Raw genomic sequence first — 19311 nt, 5'->3', positions numbered from 1 at the left:
TCGAGCATCCCGTCTCCAGAATCGATCATTGCAAATTCAACTTGTTTTTAAAAATATATATTTTATTGACTTTTTACATAGAGGAAGGGAGAGGGATAGAGAGTTAGAAACATCGATGGGAGAGAAACATTGATCAGCTGCCTCCTGCACACCCAGTACTGGGGATGTGCCTGCAACCAAGGTACATGCTCTTGACCGGAATCGAACGTGGGACCCTTCAGTCCGCAGGCCGACGCTCTATCCACTGAGCCAAACCAGTCAGGGCTCAACCTGTTTGAAAAGGAAATTATTGGATATTTACCTATTGATTATTATTTTTCTTTGTTGTTTATTGTTAGTTTAATCTGCCTGTTACTGGAAATTGCCTGCCTAAGGGCTATAGGTGTATCCCAAAATTGAATAAAAGGGTGGCAAGACTGGAGCCCACAAGAAGTCCTTCCTCTGGAGGTGAGCACCCACCTGGTCCCCCAATATTTCCAAATTATTGTTTCTTGTGTTGCTCTTTCATTTGGGAGCTGTCCCTCCTTCAGAGCCTGAACCCTGAATCACATGGGACGTGTGTCATACACACTCACTCATTTTTGGAATCTAATTAACAAAATAAATTGCTGAATGCAGTGGATTCAGAGACATGGAAGCATGAAACAGAGTGCAGAATCTCAGAGGGAAAATGGAGGGGTAAAAGAAAAGAAAGGAAGAAAAAACAGCCTCTGGTGAGAATTAAACACACACACATGCACTCACACACACACAGACACACAAAACAAAGTCACCTGAGCCTTGAGCATTTCCTTCTGTTCTCTCACTTTTTAAAATAATTAATCCTTTTTTAAAAAAATACTTTATTGATTTTTTACAGAGAGGAAGGGAGAGGGAGAGAGTTAGAAACATTGATGAGAAACATCGATCAGCTGCCTCCTGCACACACCCCACTAGGGATGTGCCCGCAACCAAGGTACATGCCCTTGACCGGAATCGAACCTGGGACCTTTCAGTCCGAAGGCCGATGCTCTATCCACTGAGCCAAACTGGTTTCGGCCTCACCAAACTTTTATTCAATTTTGGATACACATCTAGCTCTTAGGCAGGTAAATATTAGAAAGATTTTCTCTGAGACTATTTCGTCAGGAAATAGCTTGAGCCCCCATTGTCTGGACTAAGTAATTGGTACATAGCTCTGTCCCTTGACATGCGCTCAAGGTTCACCAGCATTCTGGGATCCTTGTTTACACTTCTCTGATACTGAAGACAATGGGTGGCTTTCTGCAATTTTTAAAAAAAATTTAATAAATCATTATTGTTCACATTATTACAATTGTTCCTTTTTTTCCCCCATAGCTCCCCTCCACCTGGATCCCACCCCACCCTCTGTCACCCCCGCCCCCACCAGTGCTCATCCATAGATGTACGATTTTTGTCCAGTGTCTTCCCGTACCCCCCACACTGCTTCCCCCCTCCCCGAGAATTGTCAGTCCACTCCCTTTCTATGCCCCTGATTCTATTAAATTCACCAGTTTATTCTGTTCAGATTTCTTATTCACTTGATTTTTTTTTAAATTTCTTTATTGATTAAGATATCACATATTTGTCCTCGTCCCCCCATTCCCATCCCACCCACCTCCCCACACATGCCCCCACCCCCCTGTTGTCCTTAACCGCCGGTTAGGCTCATATGCCTGCACACAGTCTTTTGGTTGATCTCCCCCTTTACCCTCACCCTTCCCTACCCTCCCCCCGAGGCCCGACAATCTGATCCATGCCTCCTTGTTTCTGGGTCTGTTCTTGTTCATCAGTCTATGTTGTTCATTATTTCCCCTAGTTTATTCACTTGATTTTTATTTTTTTATTGATTTTTATATATATATATTTTTTTTACAGAGAGGTAGGGAGAGGGATAGAGAGTTAGAAACATCGATGAGAGAGAAACATCGATCAGCTGCCTCCTGCACACCCCCTACTGGGGATGTGCCCGCAACCAAGGTACATGCCCTTGACCGGAATCGAACCTGGAACCTTTCAGTCCGCAGGCCTACGCTCTATCCAATGAGCCAAAACCGGTCAGGGCTCACTTGATTTTTAGATTCACTTGTTGATCGATACGTATTTGTTGTTCATAATTTTTATCTTTTCCTTTTTCTTCTTTTTCCTCTTCATCAAGAATGCATTTCATTTTGCCGAAACCGGTTTGGCTAAGTGGATAGAGCATCGGTCTGCGGACTGAAGGGTCCCAGGTTCGATTCTGGTCAAGGGCATGTACATTGGTTGTGGGCACATCCCCGGTAGGGGGTGTGCAGGAGGCAGCTGGTCGATGTTTCTCTCTCATCAATGTTTCTAGCTCTCTATCCCTCTCCCTTCTTCTCTATAAAAAAATCAATAAAATATATTAAAAAAAAGAAAAGAAAGAAAAAAAAGAATGCATTTCAGCATTTCATATAATATTGGTTTGGTGGTAATGAATTCCTTTAGCTTTTTCTTATCTGTGAAGCTCCTTATCTGACCTTCAATTCTGAATGATAGCTTTGCTGGTAATCTTGGTTGTGGGTTCTTGCTATTCATCACTTAGAGTATTTCTTGCCACTCCTGTCTGTCCTGCATAGTTTCTGTTAAGAAATCAGCTGACAATCATATGGGTGCTTGTTATAGATCCTATTTCTTATAAAAATGCTCCCGAAGACAGAGATGTTTATGGCATCTCGGAGTGAGAAATAACTGTCTTGGGAATGTCTCTGCTTAGGGAGCCTAAGTTCAAAGCAGACGGACAGAGAGAAAAATCAATGCTGAGAGAGAATCACTGATCAGGTGCCTCCTGCATGCCCCACACTGCGGATCTAACCGAGGCCCAGGCATCCTCCATGACTGTGAATGGAACTGTAACCTCCTGGTTCATAGGTCCATGAGGAACCACTGAGTCATGCCGGCTGTAATCTGAAAATTCATGTTCCTATCTCTCACTGTCTCTCCCATGCTCTAGGAAATCAATAAAAATGTTTATAAACAAATTAAAATATCTATTATAAAGAAAAAAATATAAAATCATATTATTTTAATACAATAAAAGCGTTTAACACATGTGGAAAAGGCTCACCTTAAATTCTTACAAAAAATACAATTGAACAACAGTGGGGTAGAATGACAAAATTATAGAATATGTTTAAGCTAGACGTCCGGTATATGAAATTCATGCACTCAGGGGGGATCACTCAGCCCGGCCTGTGCCCTCCTCCACGAGCCTTCGGGGGATGTCCGACTGACAAAAGTAAATAACACTTATATCCACATAAAGAATTATACAGAAATGTTTATACCTGCTTTATTAGAAATAACCAAATATTTATTAAAATAGACATGATGGTGATATATTCAAAGATAAGAATATCTACTAAACCCTGGCTGGTTTGGCTCTGGATAGGGCATAGGCCTGCACAACAAAGGGTCCTAGGTTTGATTCCAGTCAAAGGCATGTACCTTGGTTGCAGATTCCTTCCCAGCCTGGGCCCTGGTGATGGCTGATGCAGGAGGCAACCAGTCAATGTGCTTCTCTCACATCAATGTTTCTGTCTTTCCCGGTCTTTTCCACTCTCCCTCAAAATTAATGGAAAAACATCCTCGGGTGAGGATTAACAACATCAACAAGAAGAATATCTAGCAAAAAAACGAAATGAGTTAATAAATCTCCAAGAACTTTATCTATATAATAAAAGGCTAATATGCAAATTGACTGAACAGCGGAACAACCGGTCGCTATGATGCACACTGACCACCAGGGGGCAGATGCTTGACACAGGAGCTGTCCCCTGGTGGTCAGTGAGCTCTCACAGGGGGAGTACTGCTCAGCCAGAAGCCAGGCTCACAGCTGCGAGTGCAGCAGCGGTGGCAGGAGCTTCTCCTGCCCTGAGGGCTCCCAGACTGCGAGAGGGCGCATGCTGGGCTGAGGAACACCCCACTCCGAGTACACAAATTTTGTGTACCAGGCATCTAGTGAAATATAAATTAAAGCAGAAAAATACTTTAAAAAAGCAAAGATCTTTAAAAAAATGGAATGTAAAAATCCATGGGTATTAGGAAAGTTGTGAAGAACAGATAGAGATTAGATGAGGTCATGAAACAAATACACAATGACTGATATGGTCAGTATTATGAGTATAATGATGGTTTCAGTTTCAAGCACATGTCAAGATTTATGAAACACTATACTTAACACATGCAATTTACTCATTACAGCTGTTAAAAGAATGGTTCAAGATAAAACAAATGTCCATTCACCTATTTTGGAACAACAGATTTGGCAACTCATCTGTCAATCCAAATTCTTATGCTCTCTGGGCAAGAGTCTCATCTCAGTGACAGAAAATACAACAATTAAGAACTTTCACCCAAACCCACTGGAATGCTGCCTGGGTCTAAAAAGCCGTATCCCTGGAAAAAAGACAGCCTTTGGCTTCATTTTTGTTCTCCTGCCAGAGCATCAATGGCTCTGATGGGAAAATGTGAGAAGGTACAGGAATCCACAAAACCTCTTCATTATAAGCAATGCCAATGACAGCTTCACAGAAGATAAATAGGCTTGGAGTCTCTCAGATCTGTGTACACACCACTCCTGTAGTTTTTTCCTCAAAAAAATTTCTGGGTGCAGGTTTAGATGAAGATGATTCCATCTAATAGGCTGCAGTCTGGTTCAACAATTAGATCAGTGTTTCTGCATTGAAAGGGGTCCCACTCACTGCAATGGTTACTGATGACTTCTGTAGGGGCCTTATAGGTGATTCAGGTGAAATACCTTCAGCAACAGAAATATGCAGTGACATAGCTCTGGTAGGACATCTCTGTATGTTAGAAAGTGCAACATAATTACACAGTATTCCAACATAAAAGCAAACACACACAACAGCAAAAACACTTATGGGAACTTTACATAATATAGGTGAGAACATGTATGAGATACAATTCAGAAAAATGAGGATTCACAAGTTAAGTCCTATCTAAGAAACTTCATTTCCTACACTCCTAAGAGATTTCTCACATTTGGACTTTTATGTGGAGAGCAAATTAAGAAATATGCCTGAGTCATACCTCACATTAATTGCACTCATAATGGCCTTCTCCAGTGTGAACTCTCTGATGATATTGGAGACCACTGTTCCATCTAAAAGATTTCCCACATTCACTGCATTTATACGGCTTTTCTCCTGTGTGTACTCTCTGATGATATTGGAGATCATAGATCCTTGCAAAACATTTCCCACATTCACTGCATTTATAAGGCTTTTCTCCTGTATGAACTCTGTGATGATTATGAAGTTGAGACTGAGTGTTAAAAGATTTTCCACATTCATTGCAATCATAATGGCTTTCTCCAGTGTGAACTCTCTGATGATTTTGGAGACCACTGCTCCATCTAAAAGATTTCCCACATTCACTACATTTATAAGGCTTTTCTCCAGTGTGAACTCTCTGATGACATTGGAGACCATCGATCCTTGAAAAAGATTTTCCACATTCACTACATTTATAAGGCTTTTCTCCTGAATGAACTTTCTGATGATAATGAAGGTCACTGCTAGTGACAAAAGATTTCCCACATTCACTGCATTTATAAGGCTTCTTTCCAGTGTGAAAACTTTGATGATAATGGAGGCCACTGCTACTCTTAAAAGATTTCCCACACTCACTACATTTATAAGGCGTTTCTCCTGTGTGAACTCTGTGATGATATTGGAGACCATTGCTGCTTGAAAAAGATTTTCCACATTCACTACATTTATAAGGCTTTTCTCCTGAATGAACTCTCTGATGACAATGAAGGGTAGTGCTCTCAGCAAAAGATTTCCCACATTCACTGCATTTATAAGGCTTTTCACCTGTATGAAGTCTCTGATGATTACGAAGGTTCTTCCTATTTGAAAATGATTTGCCACATTCACTGCATTCATAAGGCTTTTCTCCTGTATGAACTCTCTGATGATCATAAAGCTGAGACACAGACTTAAAAGATTTTCCACATTCATTGCACTCAAAAGGCCTTTCTCCAGTGTGCCCTCTCTGATGATATTGGAGATTAGTGCTACTTGTAAAAGACTTTCCACATTCACTACATTTATAAGGCTTTTCTCCAGTGTGAACTCTCTGATGACTACGAAGGTAGCTGTTAGTCGTAAAAGATTTTCCACATTCACTACATTTATAAGGTTTTTCACCTGTGTGACGTCTCTGATGTTTACGAAGGGAAGACCTACGTGTAAAAGATTTCCCACAGTCACTGCATTCATAAGGCTTTTCTCCTGTATGAACTCTCTGATGATTATGAAGTTGAGACTGAGTGATAAAAGATTTTCCAAATTCATCGCACTCATAAGGCCTTTCTCCAGAGTGCACTCTCTGATGATATTGGAGACTAGTGCTACTTGTAAAAGACTTTCCACATTCACTGCATTTGTAAGATTTTTCTTCACTGTGAACTCTCTGATGACAATGGAGGTCAATGTCACTGGTGAAATATTTCCCACATTCAATACATTTGTGAGGCTTCTTTCCAATGTGAAAACTTTGATGATAATGGAGGCTACTCCAATAAGTAAAAGTTTTCCCACATTCACTGCATTTATAGGGCTTTTCTCCAGTGTGAAATCTCTGATGATGACGAAGATTGCTGCTGCCAGGATTTTCCTCACATTCTTTTCTGGTGTAAAAATCTTTTCTCCTTTGAAACATCAAACCATCCATGGAAATATCATTTGGCCTGTCCCTGGTCTGATCAGCTTTTAGGTGGAGATGCCCTGACCAGGAAAGTGTGCCCTGCCCAACCTCCCCACAGGTGAAATCATTCTGGGACACATTGAAATTGCAGATCTTTGCAAGTGACATCCTCTCCACACTCCCAATGAAAGTGTTCTCTCTCACATGCTGCTGGTGACATTTTGCACTGAAATAAAATTGTTCTGCACATGCCCCGCACCTCAGCTGTATCTGTCCATGTTGTGTTCCCTGCAGCTCAGTCAAGTGGAAAATCCTTTTCAAGACGAGTCCACAGCTCTCACAGGGATGACTCTTCTGGGAAGTCAAGGTTAACTTGCGATTCCTGGCCTGTGACACTCTTATAGAAGCGTTGTGTTCCGTCGGTACCTCTGCATGCTCTGCTCGACAGCAGCAACCTGAACAAAAGGAAACGCTGGTGAAGTACATGTTGATCTTATGAAATCAGATTATTTTTGCAAAAATTGTTTTCCTATCATGGGAGAACATATTTGCAAATGCTATCACTGATAAAGGTTTAATCTCAAACTAATTCTTTGAATGTTTAGCAGCAATTTTAAAATGGACATGGAAGAAATTAAGACACCTGGAAGGCACTTGAGCATTCTACACTGGCCTCTCTTGCCCTTTTTGCCAAGAGGGACTCTCCCACAGTTGTTGCCTGAACTTTCTGTTCATGCTGAGGTTAAAGCCTTGTGGTGGCTGGAACCATGGATCTGTCTCTTGCCCAATGGTGTAAGCTGGGCCCTCCCTGAAGAAGAAACTTGGGTTCCCCAAGATATGTGGTCAGTGCCGACCGTGGAGGCCACGGGGGCTTAGGCTACCAAGGAGACAGAACTGAACCTCACATCACCCTGGTTGGCTCCGGAGGATGGCTGGTTAGCCAGAGATGGGTTAGATTCCTCAGGGAAGGAACAACCTAAGACAGACACAGTCGCAGAGGGGCCATTAGGGGAGAACTTGGGGGTCAATAGAGGTGGGGCACAGACCCTCACCCCCCAACCTTGCAGAGGCCTTAACTCCAGCCCTGTCTGAGGGAGGTCTCCTGCCCCCATGGCTGCTTTGCTTCCCACACCCAGCTCAGATTGGGACCCAGGCAACAGAGACTTGGCCCAGCTTAGATCGGGACCCAGATAGCAGAAAGAGACTTGGCTGACAGCAGCTGCTCTATATCTAAATCCAACCTAACACCAGGAATACTCAGGGCTTTCTCAGGATGCAAAATAATCCTTTGCATTAATATTTACAGTGTAAACTAAGATTATTGTTAGAGTATTGTTTTCACATTAATTTAAATTGGCTAATTGAAATAAGTGAATAGTTCATCTCATAGTAATATTGCTTAACATGCAATGAACCTAAAGCAGTCATATTTTTGTACAGAAAAGTAAAATTTAAAGTTATCAAGACTATATTAAAATTATTCCAAAAGCTTCCTAATAATTAAATTTAAAAAAGGGGGATAGTGGAGTAATATTATGTAAGAAAAATATCCTGTAAGTAAATTACATCTAGAAAAAATTTTTACTTTGAAAACTAATTTTCATTTGTAATGCTAACAGCAAGACACCCATAAAATCTTAGTGTCAAAATAAGCCAAAGGAAATCATTTAGACAAAAATCAAAAGGATCCCAAGTCTAATTTATAGAAAAGATTTCTTCATTAACCTTTGGTTGAGAATATGTTTATATATTTCCAGAAAAGCCCATGTGGATTCCTGCAACAACGGATCCCAGAGAGGACCTGATAGAACTGTTCCAGCCACAGAATAGGCAATGGCCCACAAGAAGAGAGGAGAAATAGTCCAGAAATAAAAATAGTGAAGACTCCTTGCCAAGCTAGCAGTTAGCAGCTGTATATTGCTATAGGTTGCCCAGGACCAAGGGCAAGGAAGGTCGGTATGCATACTTCCAGATCATGTGTACATACCCTTCTACATAAAAGTTAAAATGTTTAATATTTTGTATTCTACCGGGACCCCTGGCTTAGGGGCTTGCTCTATTTTTAACACAGAGTATGGTATTAACTTCTACATTAAAAAAAAAAAAGTTAAACCTCAGGCATTAACCATTTTTACAGATAGATCCAGTTCTAGAAAGGCTGAATGTACTGCAGCAGGGGAGCAAAGGTCCTTCAAACCCCTTATATTTCAGTAGAAATACAAGCTCTTATTTATACCTTAACAGATTTTACTACGGAGCCCATCAACCTATACTAATAGTGCTTATGTGGTAAGTATAGCAAAAATTGTTGAAACAGCTACAATAGGGCACACTAATTCAGAGGAACTTTTCATTTAATGTTCAGTCTTTAAAATGTTATTTGAGGCTGAAACTGGTTTGGCTCAGTGGATGGAGCGTCGTTCTGTGGACTGAAGGGTCCCAGGTTCGATTCGGGGTCAAGGGCATGTACATTGGTTGCGGGCACATCCCCGGTGGGGGGTGTGCAGGAGGCAGCTGGTCGATGTTTCTCTCTCATTGATGTTTCTAGCTCTCTATCCCTCTCCCTTCCTCTCTGTAAAAAACCAATAAAATATTAAAAAATAAAATAAAATGTTATTTGAGAACGACAATTTCCATGGCTTTTTGGAATCAATGTCCTCAGTATATTATCCACCTTCCTGTACCAAGTTTAGGGGTAAATCCCCAAGGACTTAAACCTAATCAAATCTAGCAAAATAAATGTCACTCAGGTGTAGAAAGAGCCAATAGTACTCTTAAAATCATTTATTAAAACAAAAAGGGGGAGATAGATGTTATGTGTCATCTCAAGAGAAGCTCAGTCCTGCTCTTTATACTTTAAACATTTTTTGAATTGTGATGCAGAGGATCGTACAGCAGGTGAAAGGCATCAGGCCTACTGTACAATAGCCTCCACCTAGTCAGCTAGGTGGAAGAAAGCATAAACCAGAAAAGAGTTTTATCAGATTCAGTAATAAAGTGGGGAAGAGGTTGTGTTTTATATCTTTTCAGAAGGAGCAATACAACCAATTCAGGTGCCGGAGTGTTATGTGTGTTGCCACAATGGACTCAGACAACCTCCTGTGTCCCTTCACTCAAAAGGACTAAGTACTGCCATAATGACAGCAAAGCGGAGGAAGAAGAAAAGTGAAAGCTACGCAAGGGACTGAGGTACCAACATAGAGTCATCTGAAGAAGTTAATGATTAAAGTACAGCAGGTTGCAGAAAAGCAAGAAGTTGAAGCTACTTCTTCAACCATATTCCTACTCATGCTAGCATCTGTTAGCTGCCAGTCTTCTACAAAGTCTTGCACAGCCAAATCCAAGGACTCTGAGTAAGTATACATCACCAGCACAAGAGACTTTCTTTCATTTAGCAGCTAAAAATGTTAACATGTCCATAGTTTTGATTTCTCTCTTATTGTTTTGTTATTATTTAATAGCCAGTTTTGTTCTTGACAAATTTTGAAAATGATAACATGTATGTAGTTTAGTTTTGCACTGGTATTGTTTACAATTGTCTTAATATTAGAGCTTTATTATTAATGTTTAAATTTTACTTTTATTATTAGTAGCTTAAAATTAAATAAAGAAGGGGGATCTGTTGTAGACCAGGTGTAAGCTGACATGGTCCTTGACCCGAAGGGGCCGACAAAGCTCAGCCCCTACCCACACAGAATGTTCCCTGACTTGTTTTGATGGCACTTTCCTATTGTCAGCAGAATGAGAATGAGACCGACCTTTCATAGCTTATCAGAAGTCTGTAAATATTTACCGAGAATTTGGCTCCTTGCTTTATCTTAGAGATTAAGAGGAACAGAGAGTACATGCCTCTTTGTTGACCTCCCATTCAGTATTTGTGTATAAAAGGCATTACATAGTTAATAAAGTTGCTGCAGTCTCTCAATGACTCGTAGTCCGCCTGATCCCGATTTCTTGTCTTTCTTTTCTTAATTCCCACCTCCCTACCTCAGCCTGGTTCAACCGTCAGGCTAGCCCTGGCACTCCCTCACACAAATGTTTCTCTCTCTCTCTCTCTCTCTTCCCCCCGATCTCTCTTCCTATGTGAAAGGAATTTATATATATAAAAGCCCAGTGACCTAATGGTGGCATGACCAGAACGATAGCTATGCCCTGGTGGTCAGTGTGCTCCCATAGCAGGAGCAGCCACTAGCAGGCCCAAGGTGAGGCCGAGTCTCAGCACCCATCAAATAGCTGAGACAATCCAGACTCTGACCTGACCCCACCAGCTGATGCCGGCCCTCTAAGGTGTGTTCTAGAAAGAATGCATGGAGCTGGTATAGGCGGATGGCAATAGGTGACATAATTGTGGACCCCCTGGGGAGGCTGTCTGGTGGCTAATCCTGGAGCAAGGCTGTTCTGAACATCCCCGATGGTATCATCAACCTGGCCTCACATATCAAGGGCATTAACTGAGTGGCTTTCGGGTGCAAACACTCTGCCAGGTTCCTCAAAGACACAGAACATGCCTTTACCCTTGACATTATCCCAAAATATCAGCTCAGATTAAATTCCTCATTCAGCAGGAGCTCAGAGGGCAGGTCCACAGCCACTCGGCTGACCAGGATGAGCGGTCCTCCAACAGTGAGCCAATCTCCGCAAGCAACATCCTCAACCAGTGAACAAATCCGTGCACTGGGCCTCTAGTAATAAATAAATACCTAATAATTTCAAGGTAGCCAAACACAAAACAGAACTCAAAAAAGTCTAGAGACAAAGTAAATAAAAAGACAACCTACCAAAGCTTAGGTATAACATTCAGAATATGTAAATCTAAGAGGACATTTTATAGGGACAAATGCCTACATTATCAGAAAAGATCTCAAAGAACATAACCTGGCACCTCAGGAAACTAGAAACACAACAGTAAAGTAAACCCAAAAGTTGAAAAGAAATGAAACAATAAATATTAGAACAAACATTAATCAAAGGGAGGCAAGACTAAAGAAAGGAACACCAAAAACGTATCTTTTTAAAAGATACAAAACTTTTCAATCCTTTAGCTGCAATAAAAAACCAAAACAAACAAACAAACAAAAACCAAGCCTCAAATAAGTTCAAAAAGAAATAAAAGAAAAGATATTACACCTATCCCTACGAAGCCAATGCATCCTAAGAGATGATAGCAGATGACATGACCATCCACAGAGAAACTTGTCAAGATCCCATTATAAGCCTCTGAAATTAATAAAAAAAATTCAGAACTCTGGCCAAGTGTCTCAGCTGATTAGTGTGTGGTCCCTATGCAACAAGGTTATAGGTTCGATCCACCATCAGAGCACATGCAAGGGAGAGCCAGTGAATGCATAGATGTGTAGAACAGCAGATTAATGTTTCCCTCTCTTTATCTGTCTCCTTTCCTGCCTCTAAAATCAATAAATAAAGGATGCCTATCATGGTTCAATGATTGAGCATCAATCCATGAACTAGGAGATTACAATTCAATTCCATGTCAGGCTACCTGCAGTGGTGGCAGGCTCAATCACCACTGGGGGTCGTGAAAGAGGCAGGTTATCCAAGACTCTCATCATTTATGTTTCTCTCTCTCTTTCCTCTCTTCCTCCCTGAAATAAATATAAATATATATATATATATATATATATATATATACACACACACATACATACACATATATTCCTTTTTAATAATTTAAAGAATAAATCAATGGCCCTAGCCAGTGTGCCTCACTGATGAGAGTGACGAGTTGTGCACTGGAGGGCCAGGGGTTCCATTCCCAGTCAAGGACAGGCAACCCAGGTCCTGCTCTCATTAGGTGCACATGTGGGTGGTAACCAACTGATGTTTATCTTTCTTCTTTTCTCTGTCTTCCTCCCATTCCCTTTCTCTTTCTCTAAAAAAAAAAAAAAAAAAAAAGGAAAGAAGTATTTTCAGTATTCAGGGAAGATAAAAGAAAAAAGAGAATTACAACCATAAAAGTTACGGGATGGAAAATAAACTTGCAAACATTAGTTACACTTCTACACACTAAGAATAAATTATTTGAGAGAAAAATAAAGAAGATAGTCAAATTTACAATAGAATAAAAAACAAACCAAAAAACACTAACTAAGGAATAAATTTAACCTAAATGCAAAACATGTGTACACTGAACACTACAAAACAGTGATGAAAGGAATGGAAGAAAATGAAAGTAAGTCGGAAAACAACCTGTGTTCATGGATCTGAAAATGAAATATGGTGGAGATAGCTATAGTACACAGAGCTATCTACAGATTACATGAAATCGCAATAACTCCAAAGGTACCTTACAAACAAATGAAAAGAGAATCTTGAAATGTATGGAATCAAAAGACCTCGAATAGCAAAAGCAATCTTGAGTGAGAACAAAGCTGGTGGCATCACACTTCCTGACTTCAACTTATTCCAAAGAGAAAGCAAACAAACAGTGTGTGGCTGGAGAAATATAGACACAAAGATTAACAGAACAGAACAGAAAACACAGAAATGAACCTAGGCACATCCTTTCAAGTAATCTCTGACAAAGCTGCAAAACACACACAAAAAAAGGAAAGACAGTTTCTTAATTGAATGGTGCTCATAAAAATCGATAGTCACAAGTAAAACAACAAAAATTGGACACCACTGATAAAATTTAACTCAATCTGCATGACAGAATTGAATGTCAACACTAAAAGTTAAAATTAGAACAACCTAGAGAAAAAGTTTTGGAGATGTGCTTTGGACAGGAGCTTCTGGATGTGACACCAACCCACAGGCAAAATACAAGAAATAAACAGTCCACACTGCAACAAATTAAAAAAAAAGCGTCTTCACAGCACAACAATAAGCAAAATTAAATGAAAGGCAATCTAGAGGATGGGAGAAAATACTTGAAAATCGTATGAAGAAAAAGCTTGGAGATATTGTGGATTCGGTTCTGCTCAGCACAATAAAGCGCATAATGCCGATATGGAAGGAAATAACACAAATAGGTGGAGTTCCCAGGGAATAATAAAGATATGTTAATACTATAGTGCAGGCTAATAACAATGCAATGACTCTGTCTCAAAAGCAAACTCTATATAACTTCAGTAAAATCACTTTATTGCTGAGCACTAGTAACAAGCATCTGAGCTTGCCAGAAACATGGTGGCACTAGACCTGCTGAATGCTGGGTTGCCAAAAACATGGACTTTGTGTAGAAAAGTGGATGTGGGGAGCAATATCTTCGAAGCACAATTAAGCATCTTCAAAAATAGGTGCTCCTGCATGTAGTAAGGAATTAATATATAAAATATATAAGAAAGTCAAAAGACTCTTTCACCAAAAAAATACAGTTAATGAACAGGATAAGGATGTAGAGACAATTCTTCAAAAAATAGATACAAATGACTAACAGAAATATAGAAAACTAAAGGTCTGGTGCACGGAAATATGAATGGGGGAAGAGGCCTCGCAGCCTCACCTGCTCTCTCTCCCAATCCAGGACCACTGGCTCCTAACCGCTCACCTGCCTGCTTGATTGCTCCTAACTGCGTGCCTGACTGCCTGATCATCCCTATCCACTCTTCCTGCCTGGTTGATCACCCTTAACACATTAAATGCCATGTCAGTCACTGGTGAGTGACACTATACTTTCTGTCTAGACCACAAAACAGGCTGGGTGCGTAACGTGATAACTGCTCGCCTGCCTGCCTGATCACCCCTAACAATCTCTGCCTCAGCCCTGGTGGCTTTGTCTGGAAGGACGTCATTCGTCCAGAAGGTCGTTTGGCTGTTCAGTCTAATTAGCACATTACACTTTTATTACTATACATGCTTTCCTCACCAATCAAGGTAGAATCCCGTAAGCTTCATGCAACACTACCAAGTCCTTCCCTGTGAACGTAGTACAGCGGGGAGAACTGGGGCTTCAGGAATAGAAGGGAGCAGCGGAAACAGACCCACCTCCCCAGGACAGCAACTATCCAGGAAACTGGAAAATCAAGTAGAACCACAGTCTACATGGGAGGACAGAGCACACCCTGGGAGATGGGACCTGGGAAATCCCAAAGCCAAGTCCAGGTCACTGGTGACAGTGAGGGTCTTACCCAGCGAGGATACAAGTTCAAAGTTCTCCAGCATCACATTCAGGTACAGCTGTCTCTGACCCTCATCAAGGAGGCTCCATTCCTCCCTGGAGAAGTACAGGGCAATGTCCTCAAAGGTGACGCCAACCTGTCAGAATGGAGACCATTGACACCAGAGCTGTCTCTCTGAGAACCCCCACTCCTTCTCCTTACACACCTTCCCCCCCTCAACCTCCTCCAGGGCACCCGGTTAGTGTGGACACCAGGCCCTAATGCCAGTGCAGGCTGCTCTCTCATCACAGTCCCATTACTCACTGGGATTGCCCTCAGCAGAGCAGCTGGGGTGGGTGGGAAGGATTGGGGGAGGGGAGGGGAGAGCAATGCCATTGAAGGTCTGGGCGATGCCTGCAGGGCCCCAGCCTTCCCGCCAAGCAGTCCCACTGCAGTCCCCTAGATCATGCCTCCAAGACACAGCCAAGCCTGGGTTTATGCTTCGCTTTTATGTCCCCACACCAGGTCCCGGGGACCATCAGCTCACACTTCCTCCAGATGTGCACACCACTGGGTAACCTTTAACCTCTTCCCATCTTCAGTCCCCAGGTTCACTCCCTCAGCTCTGCCCCCTTCCTGCTCCAATGACACTGGACCTCGCTGGACTCTCCCATGAACTTGGCACATGGCATGGAGAGAAGCTTGTCTCCCAGCCGGGTCCAGGACCACCCCCGGCCTCTGAGGGACCCCACAGCCCGAAAGGCCCCGATGAGGCTGTGCCGTCCTCCCTGCAGCCTCTGATCTGTCCGCCAATCCTCACAGCCCACACCCTCAGGGAACCTCAGATGCCAGTCAGCCCTGTCCTCTCCGCCCTGCACTGGCTGTGCCTCAGAAGCCACAATGCTCCTCCCTCCCCTCCGCCTTCCTCACGGTCCTCCACGCGGACTGAGCTCAGGACGTGACAGGCGCCCGCACCCGGGCGGTCCTGTTCGGTGTGAGGAGGCGGTGAGGGCCTGGGGGACAGGAACTCACCTCAGCGAAGCTCCTCAGCGCGGGCGCCGCCATTGCTCTCTGGGGGCCGAGCGGGGCGGGAGCGGCGGGAGCAGCAGCCGCCCAGGGAATGGCGGTGCCGGTCCGAGGCCCGGCGCGGTCCAGGGAGCGACTGGGAGCTTCAACCCCAAGTGTGAGCTGTGAGCGCCCTGCAGGCGCCCCCCATGGGCTGTGAGGCGGGGCACACCCCTCTCCTGCCTTCTCCACGGGACCCTGCGACCAGCAGCTCCCGACCGCCTGACAGACCTGACAGAAGACAAAACCCGCCCGGAGGACTAGTCCCGCCCCCAGAAATGGACAAAGGAAACCGTCTTTTCTGAGCTTTCATTGGCTCAGCCTGGTGGCATTCCATGCTCGGCCTTCTGGGTAATGTAGTTCCTAGGCTCCAAGAGCAGGATCCTTTTATTTCCTCTGGGAACTCCAGAAATGCATTTGGAGGCAAATAGACCAAGAGCACACCAAGTATACTCAGGGTCCTCCAGGGCCTTCAGGGGAGGTGATTTCCAGGGCAAGTTCGTTTGTCACACCTGCGTGGCTTCCTTTAGCTGCTGGTTTTGCATACTTTTCTTTAGGACCTGCTTTCTGAATAACAGGCATTGTTTCTTCACATTTCCATGTCTCTCCTTCAGGCCTTATGTAGTGGGGAAGGTTGCTTAAGTCTCTAACCTGCCTCCATTGAATCCATTACACAAAGTTAATGTCACAAAACAGACTCTCATACTTAGAGCATCTGCTTCTGATTCCATCCGAAGTGTCAGCTCTGCCTGGGCTGCAGTGTGGATGAGATGGCCAAGAGACATGTGAAAAAATGCTCAAAGTCACTGATCACCAAAGAGATGTAAATTAAATCAAGAATTACATATCACCTCACCACAGTTAGAATGGCTGCTATCAACAAAGGACCAGTGCTGGGGAGGATGTGGAAAAAAGGGAACCCGAGTACACTGCTGGTGGGAATGCAAACTGCGCAGCCGTTGTGGAAATCAGTACGGACTTTCCTCAAGAAATTTAGTATGGAACTGCCGGACAGAGAGAAAAATCAATGCTGATAATCACTGATCAGGTGCCTCCTGCATGCCCCACACTGTGGATCTAACCGGGGCCCAGGCATCCTCCATGTCTGTGAATGGAACTGTAACCTCCTGGTTCATAGGTCCAAGAGGAACCACTGAGTCATGCCAGCTGTGCTCTGAAAATTCATGTTCCTATCTCTCACTCTCCCATGGTCTATCAAATCAATGAAAATGTTTTATAAACAAATTAAAATATTTATTATAAACGAAAAAATATAAAGTCATATTATTTTAATACAATAAAAGCATTTAAAACGTGTGGAAAAGGCTCACCTTAAATTCATGCAAAAATACAATTGAACAATAGTGAGGTAGAATGACAAAATTATAGAGTATTTTTAAGCTAGACGTCTGGTGCACGAAATTCATGCACTCAGGGGGGTCACTCAGCCTGGCATGTGCCCTCTTGCACACCTAAAGCCTTCAGGGGATGACCAACTGACAAAAGTAAATAACACTTATATCCACATAAAGAATTATACAGAAATGGCCAAAACCGGTTTGGCTCAGTGGATAGAGCGTCGGCCTGCGGACTGAAGGGTCCCAGGTTCGATTCCGGTCAGGGCATGTACATTGGTTGCGGGTACATCCCTGGTAGGTGCAGGAGGCAGCTGGTCGATGTTTCTCTCTCATCGATGTTTCTAGCTCTCTATCCCTCTCTTCCTCTCTGTGAAAAATCAATAAAATATATTTTTAAAAAAAAAGAAGAATTATACAGAAATGTTTGTACCTGCTTTATTAGAAATAACCAAATATTTATTAAAATAAACATGATGGAGATATATTCAAAGATAAAAATATCTACCGAACCCTGGCTGGTTGGGCTCTCGATAGAGCATAGGCCTGCACACCAAAGGGTCCTAGGTTTGATTCCGGTCAAAGGCATGTACCTTGGTTGAAGACTCCTTCCCAGCCTGAGCCCTGGTCATATCTGATGCAGGAGGCAACCAATCAATGTTTCTCTCACATCAATGTTTCTCTCTGTCTTTCCCTGTCTTTTCCACTCTCCCTAAAAATCAATGGAAAAACATCCTCAGGTGAAGATTAACATTAACAAAAAGAATATCTGGCAAAAATCGAAATGAGTTAATAAATCTCCAAGAACTTATGAAATATAAATTAAAGCAAAAAATATTTAGAAAAGCAAAGTTCTTTAATAAAATGGAATGTAAATCCATGGGTATTAGGAAAGTTGTAAAGAACAGATAGATTAAATGAGGTCATCAAAAAATAAAATAAATGAGGTCATGAAACAAATACACAATGACTGATATGGTCAGTATTATGAGGGTAGTGATGGTTTCAGTTTCATGCACATGTCAAGATTTATGAAACAATGTGACACCTTAATCAATAAAGAAATTTAAAAAAAGAAAAAAAAAGATTTATGAAACACTACACTTAACACATGCAAATTACTCGTCGCAGCTGTTAAAAGAATGGTTCACGATAAAAGAAATGTCCGTTCACCTATTTTGGAATAGTTTGGCAACTCTATATTCAATTCACATACTTGTGCTCTCTGAGCAAGTCTCATCTCAGTGACAGAAAATGTAACAAACAATGAAGAAGTTTCACCCAAACCCACTTGAACGCTGCCTGGGTCTCAAAAGCCACATTCATGGGCAAAAGACAGCCTTTGTCTTCAATTTTGTTCTCCTGCCAGAGCACCAATGGCTCTGAGGGGAACATCTGAGAAGCTACAGGAACCCACAAAACCTCATTATAATCAATGCCAATGACCGCTCCACAGAAGTTAACCATGCCTGGAGTCCCTCAGATCTGCGTACACACCGCTCTTGTAGTCCTTTCCTCAAAAGGAACTTTCTGAGTGCAGATTTAGGTGAAGATGATTCCATCTAATAGGCTGCAGTCTGGTTCAACAATTAGGTCAGTGTTTCTGCAGTAAAAGGGGTCCCTCTCACTGCAATGGTTCTCCAATCAGTGACCATCATTCATGGAATTGAAGGCATTAGGGCACATTGCCCTCTGCAAGCCTGGAGCAGGAGGTTCCCTTCAAATGTCTTACCATTCCCTAAAAACAAGAAGAGTTCAGGCTGCTCCCAGATATACATGAGGTTGTCATAGCTATCCCCTCTTTGGAGTGATCTCTGTGTCTCAAAGCATCCATCCTCACAGGAGGATTAGAGTCCACAGAGTTTAACCTTTTGCACTCGGATGTCCAGTGTGACTCGACACGGTTAGCATCGGTAGCAGCTCGAGAAAAAAGCAAGCGAGTGCAAAGGGTTAATAGGAAAATTATGGGAAACAGTGTAAATTTCTCAAAAACTGCTGAGCTAATTCCTGCACTATAGTCTTGTCTCAATGACAAAAATGTTAGAGACCACATAAAACTTTTTCAAATCACCGTGCTTGGAGAGCGCAGATCTCCTTATAAACTAACCCAGACAGTAAGTAGGACACTAAGATTAAAG

At 42.4% G+C, this 19311-nt stretch overlaps 1 protein-coding gene across 1 annotated transcript; it reads right to left on the bottom strand.

Annotated features, from left to right (window-relative positions):
• Nucleotides 1-254: 254 nt before the first annotated feature.
• Nucleotides 255-6720, bottom strand: LOC114227355 (zinc finger protein 160-like). Its single transcript, XM_054711153.1, has 2 exons — nt 5071-6720; nt 255-270 (listed from the first exon to the last, which is right to left on the bottom strand). Exon 1 carries the CDS (start codon nt 6718-6720, stop codon nt 5077-5079), a length of 1644 nt encoding a protein of 547 aa, XP_054567128.1. The 3' UTR covers nt 255-270; nt 5071-5076.
• Nucleotides 6721-19311: the final 12591 nt, after the last annotated feature.

Source organism: Eptesicus fuscus, chromosome 21 (assembly GCF_027574615.1).
Source record: "Eptesicus fuscus isolate TK198812 chromosome 21, DD_ASM_mEF_20220401, whole genome shotgun sequence".
Taxonomy (NCBI): Eukaryota; Metazoa; Chordata; class Mammalia; order Chiroptera; family Vespertilionidae; genus Eptesicus; species Eptesicus fuscus.
Note: the sequence above shows the minus strand (reverse complement) of the source record. Positions and strands in the feature narration are given on the sequence as shown.